Source organism: Parus major, chromosome 2, assembly GCF_001522545.3.
Source record: "Parus major isolate Abel chromosome 2, Parus_major1.1, whole genome shotgun sequence".
Classification (NCBI taxonomy): Eukaryota; Metazoa; Chordata; class Aves; order Passeriformes; family Paridae; genus Parus; species Parus major.
Genome location: NC_031769.1, coordinates 13,842,940 through 13,860,827, shown reverse-complemented (window position 1 = coordinate 13,860,827; position 17,888 = coordinate 13,842,940). Strand labels below are relative to the sequence as shown.

The 17,888-nt window shown below is 40.5% G+C and overlaps 1 protein-coding gene across 3 annotated transcripts in view; it reads right to left on the bottom strand.

Annotated features, from left to right (window-relative positions):
- NRP1 (neuropilin 1) overlaps positions 1-17,888 on the bottom strand; it is a 113,238-nt gene that overhangs the window by 4,653 nt on the left and 90,697 nt on the right. Inside the window, exons 12-17 of one of the 3 annotated variants that reach the window (XM_015617764.3) lie at positions 16,885-16,989; positions 13,879-13,938; positions 6,634-6,765; positions 2,604-2,878; positions 2,016-2,109; positions 326-385 (exon numbers count right to left, since the gene is read on the bottom strand). In XM_015617764.3, coding sequence (XP_015473250.1) covers positions 326-385; positions 2,016-2,109; positions 2,604-2,878; positions 6,634-6,765; positions 13,879-13,938; positions 16,885-16,989 — 726 coding nt within the window. The remainder of the gene's footprint in view (positions 1-325; positions 386-2,015; positions 2,110-2,603; positions 2,879-6,633; positions 6,766-13,878; positions 13,939-16,884; positions 16,990-17,888) is intronic. The other 2 variants (XM_015617765.3, XM_015617766.3) reach the window with 2 other exon arrangements.

The following is a 17,888-nucleotide window of genomic DNA, read 5'->3' as shown; positions in this document are numbered from 1 at the left end:
TCAATGTAAAAAAAATATTGAGGGGCTATAATGTGCTTGCAATATATGAATATAATGTAACAAATCAGGTATATGAAATTTGAAATGTTTGAGATAGGTACAAATAATAAAAAGTACTTATGTCCATAAGACATGGAAGACTAAAACTATTACAACATTCAAATAAATGTAGGTCGTCTTATCATCTCATCCAGAAAAATCAAAATATCTTAATGCAATATGTAGTTAGAGAACAAATCTATAAATAAATAAATAGAATGCAAAAATCCACATTAAAATCCACATTAAAATTCATTCCCTTTTAAAAAAATAACAAAATTTTTACCTGTTTGATTACTTTCTGGGTCTTCTTCTTCATCGATTTCATTCTCCACATCAGTTGATTCTAATGAAGCAAAAGAATTGACATTGATTATTAGGGTTACAAACACTGATTGACTATCATGCTGGCAATAATGGTATAGCAGATTTTCCTATGTCAGAGCATCATTATGGTGGCTTGACAGAGCTGTTCATTATAATGGGCTCAGAAAATTAATGGAGAAAAAAAGAAAGATTAAAAAAACTCCTCTCCGCCCAGTCTTGGCACAGTTTTAGTTATCAGCAGGGGTTTTCCATACCTGGGAATGAGAAATCAGTGTGATAAATTAGCATCTCATTCACTGTATTTAAAATTTTGGAGCCCAAATCCATCACACTTCATCAGCATAGGCATAGTTAATCACAAGAATAGTTTCACTGACTGCAGCGAGACCACTCATGTTTGGATTTCAGACTGTGCTTTTGGGTTTAGCTCCCTCAGGCAGAGTCTTTGCTCAACATTTAGTTTGAACAACCAAAACATGGAAGGAGGAAAGAAGTTATTTTCCATTCTCATGCTGGAGTCAATTAACTACAGTCACCGTGGTCTCAGCACCTCTCTTGGCACTGCAGACACTGCAGGAGGACTAAGCAGTGCATCCTGCCTCCCTTCCTGCCCACTGCCACTCTGGTGCCATTTGATGAACCCCAGGGGTTGGACCACATGATAAAAAGAGATTGTACAGTTTCCTCATTCTGCAGTGAAATTAACATGTAGCTGAAGATTGTCATGCTACCCTCCAAAGGATGTTAGCTACAAAAGGTGAGGAACACCCTCTATTATTGCTCTTAGCTGTATTGTTAACTCACACAGAATAAATTTATCTTCTTAATGCTGAGAGTTCTCATTTCTATTCCCTCTTTTATATAAAAGTAATTGTTTCATCTCCACTGTGAAGGACAGTGTTCTGTTGCTTGTGTTTATCTGGGGCTGCTGCTGCCAAATTACGTGCAGTATGCAATGTGCATATGATCAGCAGTGACTGGAATAACTCAAGACTGGCCAGGAATAAAAGGGCTCAAAGAGCATCTCAGGAATAGTCTGGCTCAGATGTGGGAAAGGCCATGTCCTAACGCTGCTTTGTCCCACATATCTGGGAGCTGACGACTACAGCAAATGAACCACAGCAAACTCAGAATGACAGGACAGCAGAGGACAGAGCAGGGGCCTTTTCACCCTATCTGCTTCTCCTGTAAGGGTTTGATATGGTCCTTTAAAAAAACTTAAGAAGGCTTGGTAGTAAGTGATAAGAAAAGGGTGAAGAAATAAAATTGGATTTTGTGCATTAGTTAAAACAGGGTCCTGCAACAGGAAATACAGAGAAATTTAAAGAGGGCAGCAATATGAAATACAGGGATAGACTTGAGAATGTGACTATGCTGTGACCCGTGTCAGTAGGATGCCAATTCTGATCCAAACTGCTGCCATACCGAGGTGACACCAAGTGGTACTTACTATGAATAAAGCTATGGGCTGAATCAGGATATTTTCAGTGAAAACATTGCTAATAATTATTATTAGCTATGTATAATAGATAATAGATATGCATAATAAATATTATTATTTATCTTTCTCACAGATAAAACCAGCTATCCATACAAAATAAACAATGTCTTGAATGAGAATTCTCTGTGTTCTTGCTTGTCACACTTACTTCGGCAATCCTCTTGTGCTATGTGATTGTCAATTTTAATATCATCCACAGCAATTCCTCCGGTGCCTTTTCCAATTTCTCCCTCAATAACCACCTGGAAAAACAAGATAGCGTTCACATTGTTTTAATGTTAGCACACAACTGCAGCAGGCAGGATTTCTTAATTAGTTTTTAACACACATCTTCATGTGCCATGATGTCACACTTGTGCTTCTATTGTGGCCTGAAAATCTGCATTGCCTGCCTTTATGAACTTATATAGACAAATGTAAATTATGTACTATCATGACTTTATGAAGGGCTTTTACATCAGAAAAACTGCAGCAAAGAGGCAGTTTTGTGACTGATGATAAATAATTTATAAAGTATTTATTTGGCCTCTGATAAGAAAGTGCTTGTATCACAGTGATCTGAGATACTATGAAATATTTCACTGTTATTAGTCACAGTGAGCGTACCTCATCTGTAGGTGGAATATTGTCCACATAAATCCTTCAGTGACATCTTTTACTGTGGTGTGTAAAACACGACCAGCAAGGTGCTGCTGGCTTTGTCCGTGGTAGCTCAGCGAGGAGCAGCCAAGCTCACCTGGTAGTGTTTCACAGACTTGTGGAGAAGAACACGTCCTTCCTTCCAGTAGTTTGCCTGGTGCCCACTCAGGGTCCACAGCACCTGGTCATATTCATCTGGCTTTTGGTAGCGCAGTTTGATCTTCAGGGTGCCGACGTGTGCTCCAGACATGTGGTACCAGAATGTCATGCAGTGGGCAGAGTTCTGCGAGTAAATCACGGGGCTCAGCAGCCGGGCGACTTTGCCTTTCTGGCTTTCATCAGCTTGTGAGTAAATGAAATTGCCATCTCCTACTGTGACAGAAGGACTGTGTTAGGAATAGCCACCAGCTTTAATTTTCTTTTTTAACATAAGAATCCCCGACCACCCCTGATCTTTTGCTTGCTTTCCATGCTGATGGGTCAAGCATCACAAACAGAAGAGTTGGAGGGTGTTGTTTTGGGAGCTCTAGGAAAGCTGATATGCTTTAAGAAGAGGGCCACAAAGCTGACCAGAGGGCTGGAGTATCTCTCCTATGAGGAAAGGCTGAGAGTTGGGGTTATTCAGCCTAAAGAAGAGAAGGCTCTGGGGACACCTTATTGCAGCCTTTCAGCCACTAAAGGGGACTTATAACAAAGATGAGGACAAACTTTGTAATAGGGCCCATAGTGACAGCCCAAAGGGTAATTGTTTTAAACTGAAAGAGATTCAGACTAGATATAAGGAAGAAATTTGGTGGGTGGTGAATCATTGACACAGGTTGTCCAGAGAGGAAGCAGATACCCCATCCCTAGAAACATTCAAGGTCAGGTTTGAAGATGTCCCTGGTCGTTGCAGGGAGGTTAGGCTAAATGACCTTTAAAGGTCTTGTCCAGCCCAAACAATTCTGTTATTCTACACTTTCTTTTGGCCATCTCCTCTGCTGTTCCCTGGGATGTTTCGTGCCAAGAGTGAACCCTAACAACTTGCTCACCACGTGAAACACACAAGGCATTTGCTTTTGCTAAGGGAAGGAGGCACAAACATGTTTGGTGAGACAGCATTATGTGCTCCATTAGTCAGTGTGCACCTCCTGAAAACAGCCTGGTTCAGCAGGCTTAAGAGAAATCCCTGGGGCCTATTCGATGTTAATTGTGCAAAGAGCTATTAAAAAAAAATAAATCTCTTTTTGAAGTAACCTGTGCTCAAGGGGAAAGATTAGAATGGGAAGAATGCTGAAGGGTGAAATGGCTTTGAACAGCCATGGTCAGAGATCAGGAATTGAGATTTAAAGAATGTTCCCAAATAGAGGCTGAGCATTGTCACAGATGGTGTCAGAGTTATGCCCTTGATTTTTGTAACAAAATATTGGGCTCTATATATTTGTGAGCCCTTCCCTGAAAGAGTAAGGTTATAGCTGGTACTTTCTCAAGGGCATAATGGATTTGTACATGTTGAAATCTGAACACTTAATACCTTTAACTTGGAAACTTACTTTTTTAATCATGCTGAGAGAGAAGCATGTGGGAGAGTGATTAGTTTGGTAACAGAAAATTGCGAAGTAAGATACTGACTATAGAGAAGTGCTTCTGAGTTACATCAGCCACACAACCATTCCAGTCAACTTTCAAACAGTGTCTTTGCAGAGTCCTGGTGGAAAAATACGAAGCTCATCCTGGTGTGTGTATGAATAGATTGCATGTGCAATGTGCTTACACAAAAGGATAGAGTCAGCATTTATTGACATCATCCTTTTCCAGAGTAGGAAGGATAAAACTAATAATAAGAAATACTATTTCTCAAATATTGCTGAAGTAAGTATAAATATCACTGTTTATACCAACACTTAAAAGAAAGAAAAGTAAAAAGAGGCAAAAGAAGGTGTTTTAGAAGGGTGGTGCTTTATCAGCATTGGTCTTTGCCTATACATAACATCCTTGAATTTCATGTGAAACAGTATAATTGAGACTCACTGGATTGCAATGGTATAGACCTGCACCAGTGAAGACAGGAAGATGAGCATTGCTACTCTGATGAGCATAAGAAGGATAGAGTATGGAGATGGGAACCAGGAATGAAGAATGAAGAGGAGTGGGTTAAATCCAGTGGCTAGATCTAATAAATAAGAAACAAATTTATTTCTTCTAACATGAGACAAGGGGGTTTTCTTTTCTTTGTATCTTTCTGTGAGCAGTAGAGGTATCCTGCCCAATATGCACGTTGAATAATTTTATAGAATTTTATTGAAGATGATATCAAATTGCAAAAATAATTACATTATGTAATATGTAATTAATTACATATGTATATTACATATACATAATGATTTTTTTTTATGTCTTCCTGTAGTAAAATCTTGTCCAGCTTTTTAAGGAATGCTTATGTCTATATGTTCTTTCCAACTTTGCTTCTGTGCAGAGCAGCACAACATGTGCAAATCTCATCAAAGAATGGTAATAGGGAAATCCAGAGGGAGGAAAAAAGGAAAATAATCACAGCATTAGGATGGCTGTCTGAGTTGGAAGACCTAACACTGGCCAGATTTCATCACAAGATATATAATTTGAAGTGACATCCAGTGTATCTTGCTGTTGAAGATTACTTCTGTGTATATTTTTCAGCTTTACACGTGTCTGAGAGAAAGATATGCCTGGGAATTGCTCACTGTGCTTCTCCCAGCACAGAGAGTGGCCTTGTACAGCTGAGGGTTTGTTTGGGACATCAGTGCCATTCAGACCCACCCCACTCACTCTGTGCAAGCTGGCAGGTGAATTGTGAACCTGGCAGGTGAAGGTGCTCTTAGAGTTCAAGGAAAATTTTGGAAAATATTTAAAGTGCAGAAGAAGAAAAAAGGACTGCCTGTAAGATTTACTAAATCTACAGCTCATGGAACAAATAAGTTTTCTGTACTAGCAGGGCCCAGTGGAAACAACAAAATCTCATTTGAAGAATATAATTTCTTCATCTCCTGATTGAAGACAGGTTCTCTCTCTATAATCCTTGATGGCAAAGTGCAGATAGCTCTCATTTTCAGAATATTATTGCAGTGCCAGGTCAGGAACTCTGTCTTCATTGTCTTAATTAGAGCTTTACTTATGCATGCCTTTTAGATTTTGTCAGTCTCTGGCTAACATAGCTTTTAACCTCCTTTCAATGTCAGATCCTACTGAGCCATTTCACTTTACTCTACATCAATTTTTCCACCATTACAGCCTTCACTTCTGCTAACTGCATTTAGTTAATTTGATGCCATTTATTTGTACAATGCCATTTATAGTCAAAGTATTACAAGTTTTTTTTTCCCCTGAAACTACTGTACTTGTCTTAAGATTCAATTGAAAGTGTCTCAGAATTTAAAAAGTCCAATTTTGTCTAATTTCCTTGTCATTCTCATTAAGCAAAGGGTAGCAGAAGTGGGAAGGGGAATTCATCTCAACCCATTTGATTAATCTGCACGTATGCAAGCAAGAACACTAAAGTGAGAGGCTGTGCAGGTCACACAGTGCCCTCCCTTTTCCACTAGCCTGCAGCAAATTTATTGCCTAATTATGCTGAGCTATGAGTTAGTTACTACAAAACAAACCAATCAATTCCCCAGGGTGATATTTCTTGAAAAACTGCTTGTGAGCAGAGGATGGCTATAATCTCCAACTCCTGCTGGAAAGGAGAGGGGTGTGGTAATGCACCCATCTGGGAAGTTTCACCTACATACAATAATTTCCTGTGGTGGGCAGTCCCTGTAACTACAAACAGGAATAATGTGAGGTCATTAGCTGACTAAATGTATTAGCTGGTCAGTGATATTTGCAAAATATTTGGTCATTCAGGTATTTTTTTACCCCAGGTGATGATTACCCAAAGGCAAGTCAGGGGAAGTGAATATCTTCAGACAAGAAACAATCTCTGCTTTCCCCAACAGAAAGAACAATTCCATTCAGTTGTGATTACCTGTAATGGATTAGGTTTACTAGAGAACCATCTTTCTGACTTTATGTATTTAAGGTATAACCCTGTGATTTTGGAAGATGCTGGTATTACACAGAACAATCTCATTCCATGCAAAACAGCTACATCATGAACTCATGATTACCTGTGTGGTCTTGAATCGGCCCAGTTTTGCTGGTCAGGATTGCCCATCTTAAATCCACCTGGTTGTCATGCTCCCATTGGCACAAAGTCTTTTGGGATCCCCAGCCAAAGCCACAGTTGTATAGTGGCAGCTCTGCAAGGAAAGATGGAAAAATGGGGATGAAATGTGATTATTAATTGCATAATACAGATTTTGTACTTCAAAACAAATGCATACATTTGACCATTAACAGAACCATTCCTCCCTGAAACTCTGAGAAGCCATAGCAAGGATAGCTCTCCTGGGAAAGAGATGAAAAATCATTGTTTTTTGAAAAAGATGTGGTTGCTTCTCGTCTCTTTATGACCTATATGATGGGATTTTTTTTTTTTTTCCTGTGGTTAGATTAATTCTTCTGATTTGCCCGCATTATCTGATAACTGCATCGCAGCAATATCAGACTCATAAAGAAAGCTCTGGCCTACTTATCAGATGTATTTTCTGGTTGTCAATACCTCTTTGCACTGTAATGGTGCCACAATTTGCAATTCACAATGAAATTTGGACAAAAATAAGAACAACCAGAAACATTAATGGAATGTCCTTGGCAGGAAAGGATTTCTGGTGAAGTCTACAGTTCTTGGCTTCAATAAGGAATTTTTTCAGCATCTTCCAGACAGCTAAGTAGGCCCACAAGATGGCAGCATTGAAATGGACAAATTGAGAGGGAAAAGGGACAAATGTGGCTGATTGCCAAATGAACTCAAAATAAGCTTCAAAACAAGCTCTGCGTAAAATAAGGGAAGTCTGGTATTATGGTCAGGATGAGATCATATCTTGTTTTCAGCTTCTTTTCAATTCTGCCCAAAGGTTTAATACATTGTAGCTTATTTTCTTCAATAGAACTTGGGATTTCAATGGAAAGATTATACAAAGATAGCATATAAATCCTTTGCATTTCTTATTTTCAGAAGCAGTTTGAGATCTTTTGAGCATTTCGTTCCTACCCCATTGGTATGAACTTTTATCTCACCTTGAGCAGTGACAATTCCCAGTAGACCAATACCCTCCCAACAGCAATGTGACCAAATCTTGGAATATTTTCTCAGGCATGACTCACTCCTTATTAAAGGAATAACGTTAAAGGTTTACTTTAATGAGATGGTTTGTGCAAGTATGAACTAAGAACAAAGGAGTCTTCCATCAATATCAGCTCTGGGGGAAGAATTGTGTTTCTTGCCTATTATTAATAAAAAAAGCCAGAAAAGGTAATGCAACCTTTAGAATGTGCTTGTTTATTGTGGGAAAATAATGAGAAAAATGGGAAGTGTGTTGAGACCTGCAGTTGGCCAGACCTTTGAAGTGGAGCTCTTCCAGTCTGAAGAGGCAAAGACCTCCTCCATGTACTGAGCTGCCAGTGAAGACTGGTAAGGCTTTTGAACTCACAACCCAAATTTTAATGGAAGGTAAACTAGAGTATTAATTTGAACAACACAAAACCTCAGGTGAGTAGGTTGAGACAGAAGGGATATAAAAAGGGTTCATCTATCATTCTCTCCTTGCTTGCTGTGTCCTTGTTTGGCAGGCCTTTGCTCCCAGACACAGTTTTTTCTCAACTCATTGGATTCCTGCATTGCAGCCACTGTGTCCTCTCCCCTCTGGGCCCTAGAAAATTTCATTCTGTCAGCAGAGACATCTGAGCCTATGGGAACTCCTGCCCCTGTGCTCTGCCTGTCAGTGCCTCGGCTGTGCTGTGGTGTCTCTCTGCACTGAGCCCTCATTCTTCACTCCTTTCTTTCATCCTCCCCATCCTGCCTGCCTCCCCCCTCTCTCCTGCTGGCCTCCAGAGGGGTCTACTCCGCATTGGCACGAACGCAGCATCCTCGTTGGGAACAAATGAATTCAACAGATAATGTCTGGCACAGGAATTCAATGTGGAGGAAAGATGTTTCCTGGAGCACCCTCGCCCTTTCTAGGAAAAAAGCAGATTGTGGTGAATAATCTCTCTTTGGGCTCAAAATATTGAAGAAGCAGAACTCAGTCTATGCACACGAGTGCAGAAAGGCAATCCATTATGTCTCTTTCTTCAGTATATGAGGTATTTTTTTTCTAGACAATGGGGCCATGATCAAAGACATCTTGCCCAAAAGGGGACATCTGAAAATCAAGGGGAATTTTAAAAGAAACAGAGTGACATTCCAATGAATTAAAGAGTTTTAAGATTGTGAAAAATCGCCTTTCATTGTCAAGGAGGTTCCTAGGGAGAGCTATATTGCATGGCTTTGACATCAGAGCCACGAGACAGAACTTCAGAAAATGTTTTAGAAAACGTAGAACAAAATTAATCTTATTAATCACGAAAGATTATATCATGCAAAGTAGTGATAGCCCGTGTGGTATTCAAACCACAAGAAAGGAGAACGGTGGTAGATAGATCACATCCATCTGAAGATACTACACAGTATAAATGAGCACATAGCAGAAAGACATTGATAGGACTGGTATTGTTCAACTCTGACTAAAAATAAATAGCAGAATACATAGGAGAAGTATGTAAATGAGTGATGAATCCAGAGACACAGAACAGAGCAATATTCTGGTTTCTCCATTTCACAGCCTAAGTAATGTGAGATATCCAGTGAAGCTCAATGTGGATCAAAGGAAAAAAATTCTCATATGATGTGAGTGGTACTTGCACCCTTGAATGCTGCTAAGATTGAACACAATTCAAATAGATCTGGACACTGACATGGATAAGGAAAACATCCAGAATTTAATTGTTAATTCTAAAGTGCAGGAAGTGACAAAAGCCTTTTACTTCATGCTCTGATGACAGTTCTGAACACTGGGATCAAAAGGAGAGTTTCAAAACAGAGTTAGATTTCACAGCTCCATCTAATAAATACTTTCTTACACTTTCATTTGAAATATATAGTCCAGGAAATTGGCAAAGAGCCTAAGTCTGATATGCTTTGCCTTGCCTGTGTTCCTTGGCTTCAGAATCATGGTGCAGCATAAAAATGAACTTGTTTTCCATGCAGTAGTAGAATCCACTGAAACTGAGGAGAATTTGACCAGTAGCCTGCACGCAGCTAGCTGTCTCTTGCTGGGTTCCTATTGCTTTCCCAAAAGTTACTGTGTTACTATATTCCTTAGACAATCACAGCAATGGGATTGAAGGTCAAAGGCAAGGCATTTCAGAGTGCTCTTATTTTATGAGCTTCTTAAACATGCCATCTCTTATTGCCTATTCTTATGTCTCTTCCAGTGCTTCTCCCAGGGACCCATAAAAAAGGAGAAATAGGCCTGCTAGCCAATTAATAATGGACACTTGTAGCATCAGGATAGGTTCATTATGGTTCAGTATGGACAATGGATCTGCCCCAGAAAAGACAGACTAGTTCAGCCCTTCTATTAAAGGTCCCAGGGGGCTGATGCAGTAGCTCACAGCAAGCTACAGGCAATGTGTCCTCTTCTTTGTCCTTGAACCATAGCTTGGCAGCTCTGGTGGAAGGAAGGAAACTAGGGACGAGTAGCAATTGTTGGGCTCCCTCTGCAGCACTGGCCCATTCCCATGGTAGGATAATTCTCCTGCCAATAGGTGATTGATCTCTGAGTTTGTGTGTAATGAGAGGACAAAGAAAACCAGCTATTATGTAACCAAATAGCAGCAGCTCAGATGAGAATCTGTGAGGGAGGTGTGACGAAATCCCATATGCCTTTTTCAAAATGTAGGGTACGTGATACTGAATTAAAACAGATTTATCCTCTCAAAGAATAACCAACAGCTGTACTTTTTGATCACATCTTGCTCACAGCTGGGACCATTACTGCACATGAGCAAGAAAGTAATTTGAAAATCTAGCTGAGTGAGTTTCTTGTGAGTCCATTAATCTTTTGTGGCCCACAGACTTTGACATATATTTATAACTCTTCCAACAAGAGGCAAGAAGAAGCATGATGGCATTAAAGATGATATGAAAGTGCTCTCTAAGATGCTCTTGCCAAAGGGTAAATCAACATTAAAATAGGAAATTACAAACATAATTTGGAGTACTTCAAAGTAGTATATTTGGTCTGATTTGTATTTGCATTTCACCTTTTTATACCATTTATGCTGGAAGCACAGAATTATCTTAAATGATAGTAAATGATAATTTAACAGCCTTAATATCCCTTTACTGATACAAAGTTGCTCCAGCATAAATGAGAGTTAGACCTATTCTACGTTTAAATTATTTCTTAGCAGAGATTTTAACTTCAGGATTTTTTAGTTATATTTTTCTGAAATAGCTATTACATGTGTGAAAAACAAGGTACTTCTCAGAACAGTCTGCTTTACAAAGGACTCAGATTACACACTGAGAGCACGTAATGTAAATGAACAGCTTGCTCTGTATGTAAATAGCTAAGAGACAAGCATTTCAAATAGTCCTTTAGAATTGAAAAATATGTGTTCAAAAAGATTAGATGTTGGAAGGTCTTAGGGCCGAGGACTGAGGTTTTTACCTTGACAGACAGATTTGTGAAAGGCATCTTTTTAAGGCTGAGGAGGAAAGTAGATCCTCTCTTAAAAAAAAATAAAATATCCAAACTTTTAAACATTTTTTGCTATTTGAAATCATGTTTCTGTTTTATTTTCTTTTAATTCAGTCCCCTTGAAATGAACTGTAGAGGACTCCTTGATGGAACAGCTTGTTTACAAACAGAGGCTTTCCAGCTATTTGCTCTTTACTGTTTCTGTAGTGTATGAAAGCTGGTTGGAATAGGATAATCTCAGGCTTTGACACACACAAGCATGTTATTCTGGGATAACAAGATTAGGGATATTTGCAGGCTGGAATGCAGGCAGCAGGACAGTGGTACGTGGTGCTGGCACCTATTGCAGAGTACTTGTGCCATGGCAGGCGCTGCTGCTGGGAGGGCTGGTCAGTCTGTCCCCAGCCACTGTGGCACAAGCTGCTGTGGCCACCACTGGCAGCATGTAGCTCATGCAGGGTCACCTTGGAATAGCTCCTTGGCTTGGAGCTCTTCATTTACCTCATGGTGCAATAACACATTAAGGTAAACCAGGCCTTAAAGGGAATTAAGCCCAAAGCTGAAGGCTCAGTCCTTGATGTGTTAAATTCCTACCTTGTTCAGCTTGAGAAGAGCTGAAAGAGTGCACTTATTCTCAGGCAGCAGAGGGCCAGGGGCCCCCAAACAGCCATGGAACATCAAGGGCAGTTTAAACCACATTATTTGTGGCTGACGGAGCAGACTCACTCCCGGCCTCACGGCCCCTGCTCTGTGGGCTTCCCCATGGCACCCAGGTCCAGTCACATCCCTTCAGCAGGAGATGTTTCACCTCCATGCCAGGAGGGGTTTCCCCATGCTGAGGGAAATTTCTGTCTGCCCCTTTTTGGGAGTTTTTGGCTGGTTTTCAGTGAGGGATTATGAGGCAGCTGGAAACCTTTATGTCTTAAACTGGAAATTCTGGAAACCTTATTCTTATTTATTAGCGTCTGGCTGATCTCTATCTATGATCTTTGTAATGTGCTGCCATGTGGGAGCCTGGAGTTTGGGATGTGAACTCGTCCCTTATTCCCCGGAAGGAAACGGTTCCTACCAGCACAATGCAGGGAAGTAACATTGGCATGCTCTGAACAGAGCCTCAGAAACTCTTTTAATAGAGAAAAAACTTGGCACATCACAGAGTAAGCAAAGGTGGTGCAGGAGGGAAGTAAGGAGAGAAAATGAGGATATCTTAATCTCTGGTAGTAACAGTCAATCTGTTACTGGAGAGTCCCACCCAAGCCAAGGGGATTAAACACAACCTGCAAAGCAGCTGGCACTGCTCAGGAGGGAGTGAAACTGCACTGCACTGAGGCACTTTCTAAATCTGCAATTTGCTTGAATGCAAGAAGACAGTTTAAAAAACTGGAAAAAAATCCTTAATCTCATCAAAATAGAAACCTAACAGATAATTTCAGACATAAAAGTTAAAATGCTTTGCTCTAAATCCACTTCACAGAATCTTCTCTTCCCCTGCATCCCCAACCCCTTTGCAGAAGGGTGAGACCGGCAGCAGCCGTCCAGCCCTTCGGCAGCACTGACTGTGAAGAGGAGGCTGGAGAGGTGTCCCAAGAGGGGGGACTGGCTCACTCTTGTGTTTCTCATTGCACTGGTGCTCCCTGATCCAAGCTCATGCTCATAAAGCAGGGCAGAGGTAAAAATAGTGTATGCTGACTTAGCCAGTTGGGTGACCCTGGAGACAAATTTTGAGGAGAGTAAAAGCATTGGCCTCTGCAATATCTGAATGCACAGGCTGAGAGTGGGAACAACATCTGAGCTAAGTCAGCTCTATCTCTTAATCAGATCAACACCATCAGTGTCCTTTAGGAAATTTTTTGCATTATTAGTCCCTTTCTTTCACTTGAAACAAGAGTGGATTGTGTCACATGGTTGAGGAAACAATGCCAAACACTTACCCACCCTGTTAATAAATCACTTGCAAGACTGTGTCTGACTGTGCTTTAAAGGAGGAAATGGGAATAATTGAAAACTGACTTCTTTACCACTCCACAATTATTGATTCAAAGGATTCTTAACTGGTGCTTATAGTTTTTGGAGTTCAGGTTTTCTGCCCAAATCCATCCTCTCCCCAGCTCCCAGTAAATTGTACAGGATATTAAAAAAATTATATGAAAGCTGAGGAAGCAGCAAACGAAGGAATTTAAAAGCTGCTAGCTATTGTATTAAGTAACAAGGACCTGCTGCCAGTGACAACTTGGTTTTCCCTTTTCAAGTTCATGGTAGCAGTTTATGTAACCCCATTTCAAGAAAACTTGCTAGAAAACAATATTGTAAAACTGCCAGCTCCCTGGTGGAAAAAACTGGCAAACTTGACTTGTCTTGGTTTTGTAAAACCGTGGATATAAATAGTGAGTGGGCCTATGTGGCTGTTTTTGTTTTCCTGGAGTTTGCAAACACACTTTGTGTCGCTGACATGCCACATTTAAACATTGCACTGTGTGATTAAGTTAGTTTAATTTTGTCAGCACTTGGCATTTGCTGATGCAGAAGGAAATCTTGTTCTCTGCTGTATCTACATGTGGATGAAAGGAATAAAATATTTACTGTACAGAGCTAAGAGACCAGATGCTTCTTTACTTCAGAGACTTTAAGGAATGGTAAGTCAGGAAGTGCTGCAATTCATTATTTTGTCTCTGGCATGAAATTTGGGTATGGAATTTATTGCAGTTTTAATAAGAATTCTTTTTTTACCTGGTTGTAATGTATTGTCAATTACTGTTGGCTTTTCTGTATTCAGCACTGTAGTCCCACCTGGAAAAGAAATTATGCGTATCATGATATGTGTGACACAACAAAGGACACAGCAGTCATCAGGAATAGCCTATATATAAACCTGAAATATTACTGTCTTTATTAGACATGTAGCTAACTGAATATGTGAGCTTAAGCATGAAAATATGACATTAAAAGTCTGGTTTCCTTTATCAAAAAAGAACACAAGAACTCTTCATTAAGTAAAGCTGTGTATCTTTGGAGCCCTTGCAAACACCGACTAAATCATCCCCAACATGTCCCTTTGACCGACCTTAGTTTATAGACACTGTTTTACTCCAAACCACGTGGGAAGTGAGCAACTGGTCTTTATGGCACCTTTTAACAGTCACTATTTTGTTCATTTACCCATGAGCTGTTGTTTCTCATATCAGGGATGTGAGGTAAAACTGGGGCTATGTTGTTTCATAGCTGTGTTGTGAGATCAGCTCACAGGAGAGGTGCATGGGAATTGCCAGACTTCAGGATCTAGTCTAAGGTAGGTTTCACTTCTGTCTCAAAGTGAAGGAGGAATTAAGAACTTCCCCTTTGTCCTTTTCTTCATGAAGATAAACAAGAGGTGAGTGGGGTCATGGCCCTCTCCTAGGCTTACTAATTGGTATTTTTAAAATACTTGACTTTTTAAAGCAAGCCTCGTATTCATAAGGAAACAAAAAGGAAATTAGTACAATTATAAATGCACTGTGGGGTGCTGATTACCAGTCAACGGCTCCTCTTTTCTTTTCTCCAGCAAGCAAGTGCTTAAAACATTATAGAAAGGATGACTATGATGACTTCCAATGAGAATGAATGCCCAAGCTGTATCAGCTTTATGTTTGTGAGAATGATCTGATGGGAAATGCTATAAACCACGCAAATAGAGTAGCTCTGTATGGGGTCCAAATAGAGCAGGAAGGAATTTGGCCTACAGCACAATTACAGTTAATTGCAAGGGAGGCTTCACTGTGGTACTCACATATGTGCAAGTGCTGTCAGGGAAGCGACTCTTCAGTCGCGCCCACGAGAGCGCGCACGCCACGCTTGCACTGGGAGCGGGTAACAGAGGGTAAGGCACTCATGAAATCCCCTCTGCACTGCCCTGCTATCCTTAATGGGCCACAAGACTTACACACTTGCCTTCTATGCATTTTGAAGGAAGAAAGGAATGTTTACAATTAATTTATTGGTAAAATCAGTTCTCTGTGTTTTACTGTTATAAGTAACACCATATGTACAATGCAGCATTTCTCCAATGTCCAGAACAACTGGCCATGCACCGCCTAGGGTTTCTAGGTACTGTAGTAATAAATTATACTTAAGTGTCTGCACTTTTGTAGGAGGGCAGGGCAGTAATTTTCAATATTAATACTTAAAAACATTCAGTTCCCTAGAAGAGATGGTGCTCAGGAAGGCTGGCGGCTGTTCCCCTGTCTTACAGTTTATAAACTGCTCCCTAAGCACAACCTGCAGAAACTGCCAGAAGGTTTTTCTTCTGCTCAATAAACGTTCCCTAAGGGATATGTGGGATGAAGTCCTGAGCTCCTTGAAGTGCAGAGACTATGAACATGGAAGGTGCTTGCATAGATCTGTCTGCTTTCCCTGACAGAGCCTCCACTATGTGCAATATGTCTCTACCTACAGGGCTTTGTAGGACTCTGCAGGAATCCCTAGTGCATCCTGACCTGCCTCTTTCTTTTATGAATAATAAATAAATAAATTACACTGTTTAGTAACATTGAAAGCTTTCTGAGCTACCTTAACACAATACAGACTATTTTATCATGATCCCTTTGTGGCAGTTTTCAAAAAGAATAAGGTTCATCTGAGACACTGATTTGAAAAGCAGTGACAGTGACTGTGCACTGTCTTTTCCACTCAAGAATTGTTTTTTGCAATTTATGATTTGCAATATGCAATTACAGGAGGCATTGGCAAAGCTCAGAAAGGGTTTGATATTGAAATTTCACTTTCATTTGTATCTGCTGCCTGATGTTCTACTTGACTCATTCCAAAAAACCAATCTCTTACCTAAGCTCACTCAATGTCCTCTTGGACAGCTATTGCCAGATTTTAATGCTATTTTATGTCATGGATATAAGAAGCAATAAACATTTATTAGATAAGCACATCAGGGAGCAGTGATGAAATAACTTGTGTCGCTGCATCTAAAACAAGCTCAATTACTGCAGATGTATAGATCTAATCAAGCAGACACAGAGATTTGTGGACCAAGTGACCTCCAAGAAGAGATCAAAAACATAAAGGTGCAGTGTCAGCTGTCTCAGACTAATGATTCTGTGCAGAAGTGTGAGGATATGAAACCTAGCAAGCTTCCTCTGTTCCAGATGCAGTCTATGGTACATCTTCCCCTCCTATTTTTTGGTTGGTGATGGCAGCTTGGAGAACATCAGCCCCTCTGTGGCTGTAATGCAGTGTAGGCAGGGAAGCTCATAAAAATATTTCTGGCTGTGTGATTATGTGGCAGTACACTCTGATGAAACAAATCTGTTTTTTGTTTCTGTCTGGGAAAGGTTTGGGGATGAGATTTGAGTCCTATACTAAGTTTTAGGTAGGAAGCCTATATGTAACCAAGCAATAATTTAAGTTCTTCAATCTCAGATAATAAATCTCAAGCGTATTGTCCAGCTTTTCTTCTTAGTAAGAGAGAGTTTGATTAGAAGATTTGATTAGACACAATTGCTGCTCAAAAAATTGCCCTCTCTTCCATCTAGTCACTATTATTTTCTTCAAAAATTACATAGCTGAGAAAACAATCAAAAGTATTGTCATATGTAAAAGGCAGATGCCCATGTTTTGACAGCACTAACGATACAAACTGCATACTAATGTCCATTAATATTGAGTGGCTAAATCAGTGCAAACATTAAGCTGGTGATGGATATGAGCTACAATGAAGCTGCAATGGAATGAGGATGGTTTCTGCACCTGTCAGTTGGTAGTCATCACCTGTGCCACTGTGACAGTTTGCCTGGTCGTCATCACACTCATCCACGGGCTTGCCTTCGGAAACGGTAGGGACAGCGGTCGGAGCTGAAACAAAATCCAGTTGCTAAGTTAGAACATGTGCTGGAGATCCAGCATGCAGTTGGAAGTAACATCCTGATGAGCACCATGTGTTGTGTCTGAGGATTGAAGGTTGCTTAGTACTTCTTTGGAATGGGGAGTATCTGTTCTGCCCCCTGCACTGAGGCATGTCCGAGCTCAAGGGCTGAGCAGAGCTGGGCAGCAAAGCCCCAGACTGTCTCTTCACTGATGGGTGTTTGTTCCTGTCAATGAATAGTGAAAGCCTGGCAAGGCAGAATGAGATCCCTGAGGGCTGTGTGTGTAGAGACACCATAATGTTATTGCTCTCTGAAGTCCCAGTGAGTGGGCCTGTGCAGAGGAGCAGGAGGGGTGCACACACAAGGTGGTAATTCCCAACGCGTTGCTGAAGAAACCTCTCTGCAGAGCACATGTAAGAGAGGAAATGTCTGAGCATTCTGGTAACAGCAGCAGGAAGGCAGTGAGATGTGGAATCACTTTGTGCTCAATGAGGACACATGGAAGGTGTTTCTTTTGTTTTTTGTTGAAGTTATAAATAAATAAGACATCAGTGATATCAGTCATCCCTCCCGGCCACCTGCATGCTTCTCACTGATGATGACTTTCCGGTAGCTGCTGCCTAGCCAGTAAAAATTTGAACTTTGTTATTACAGTTAAAAGTTTCAGATTTGTGTAAGATGCCAGAAAACACATAACCCAATATCTGCAAAGCACACCACATCTGGAAAACCAGAACACAGAGACTTGGTGCTACGTTTATGTTTCATGCCTCACGTATAGTTCCCTGGCTTAAGATAAGCACTCCTGGAATGTGATCCAGGTTTTTGTCTCTTCTCACTTACTGTTATTTTCATTATCAATCTTTTTCACTCATTATAGACTATGCA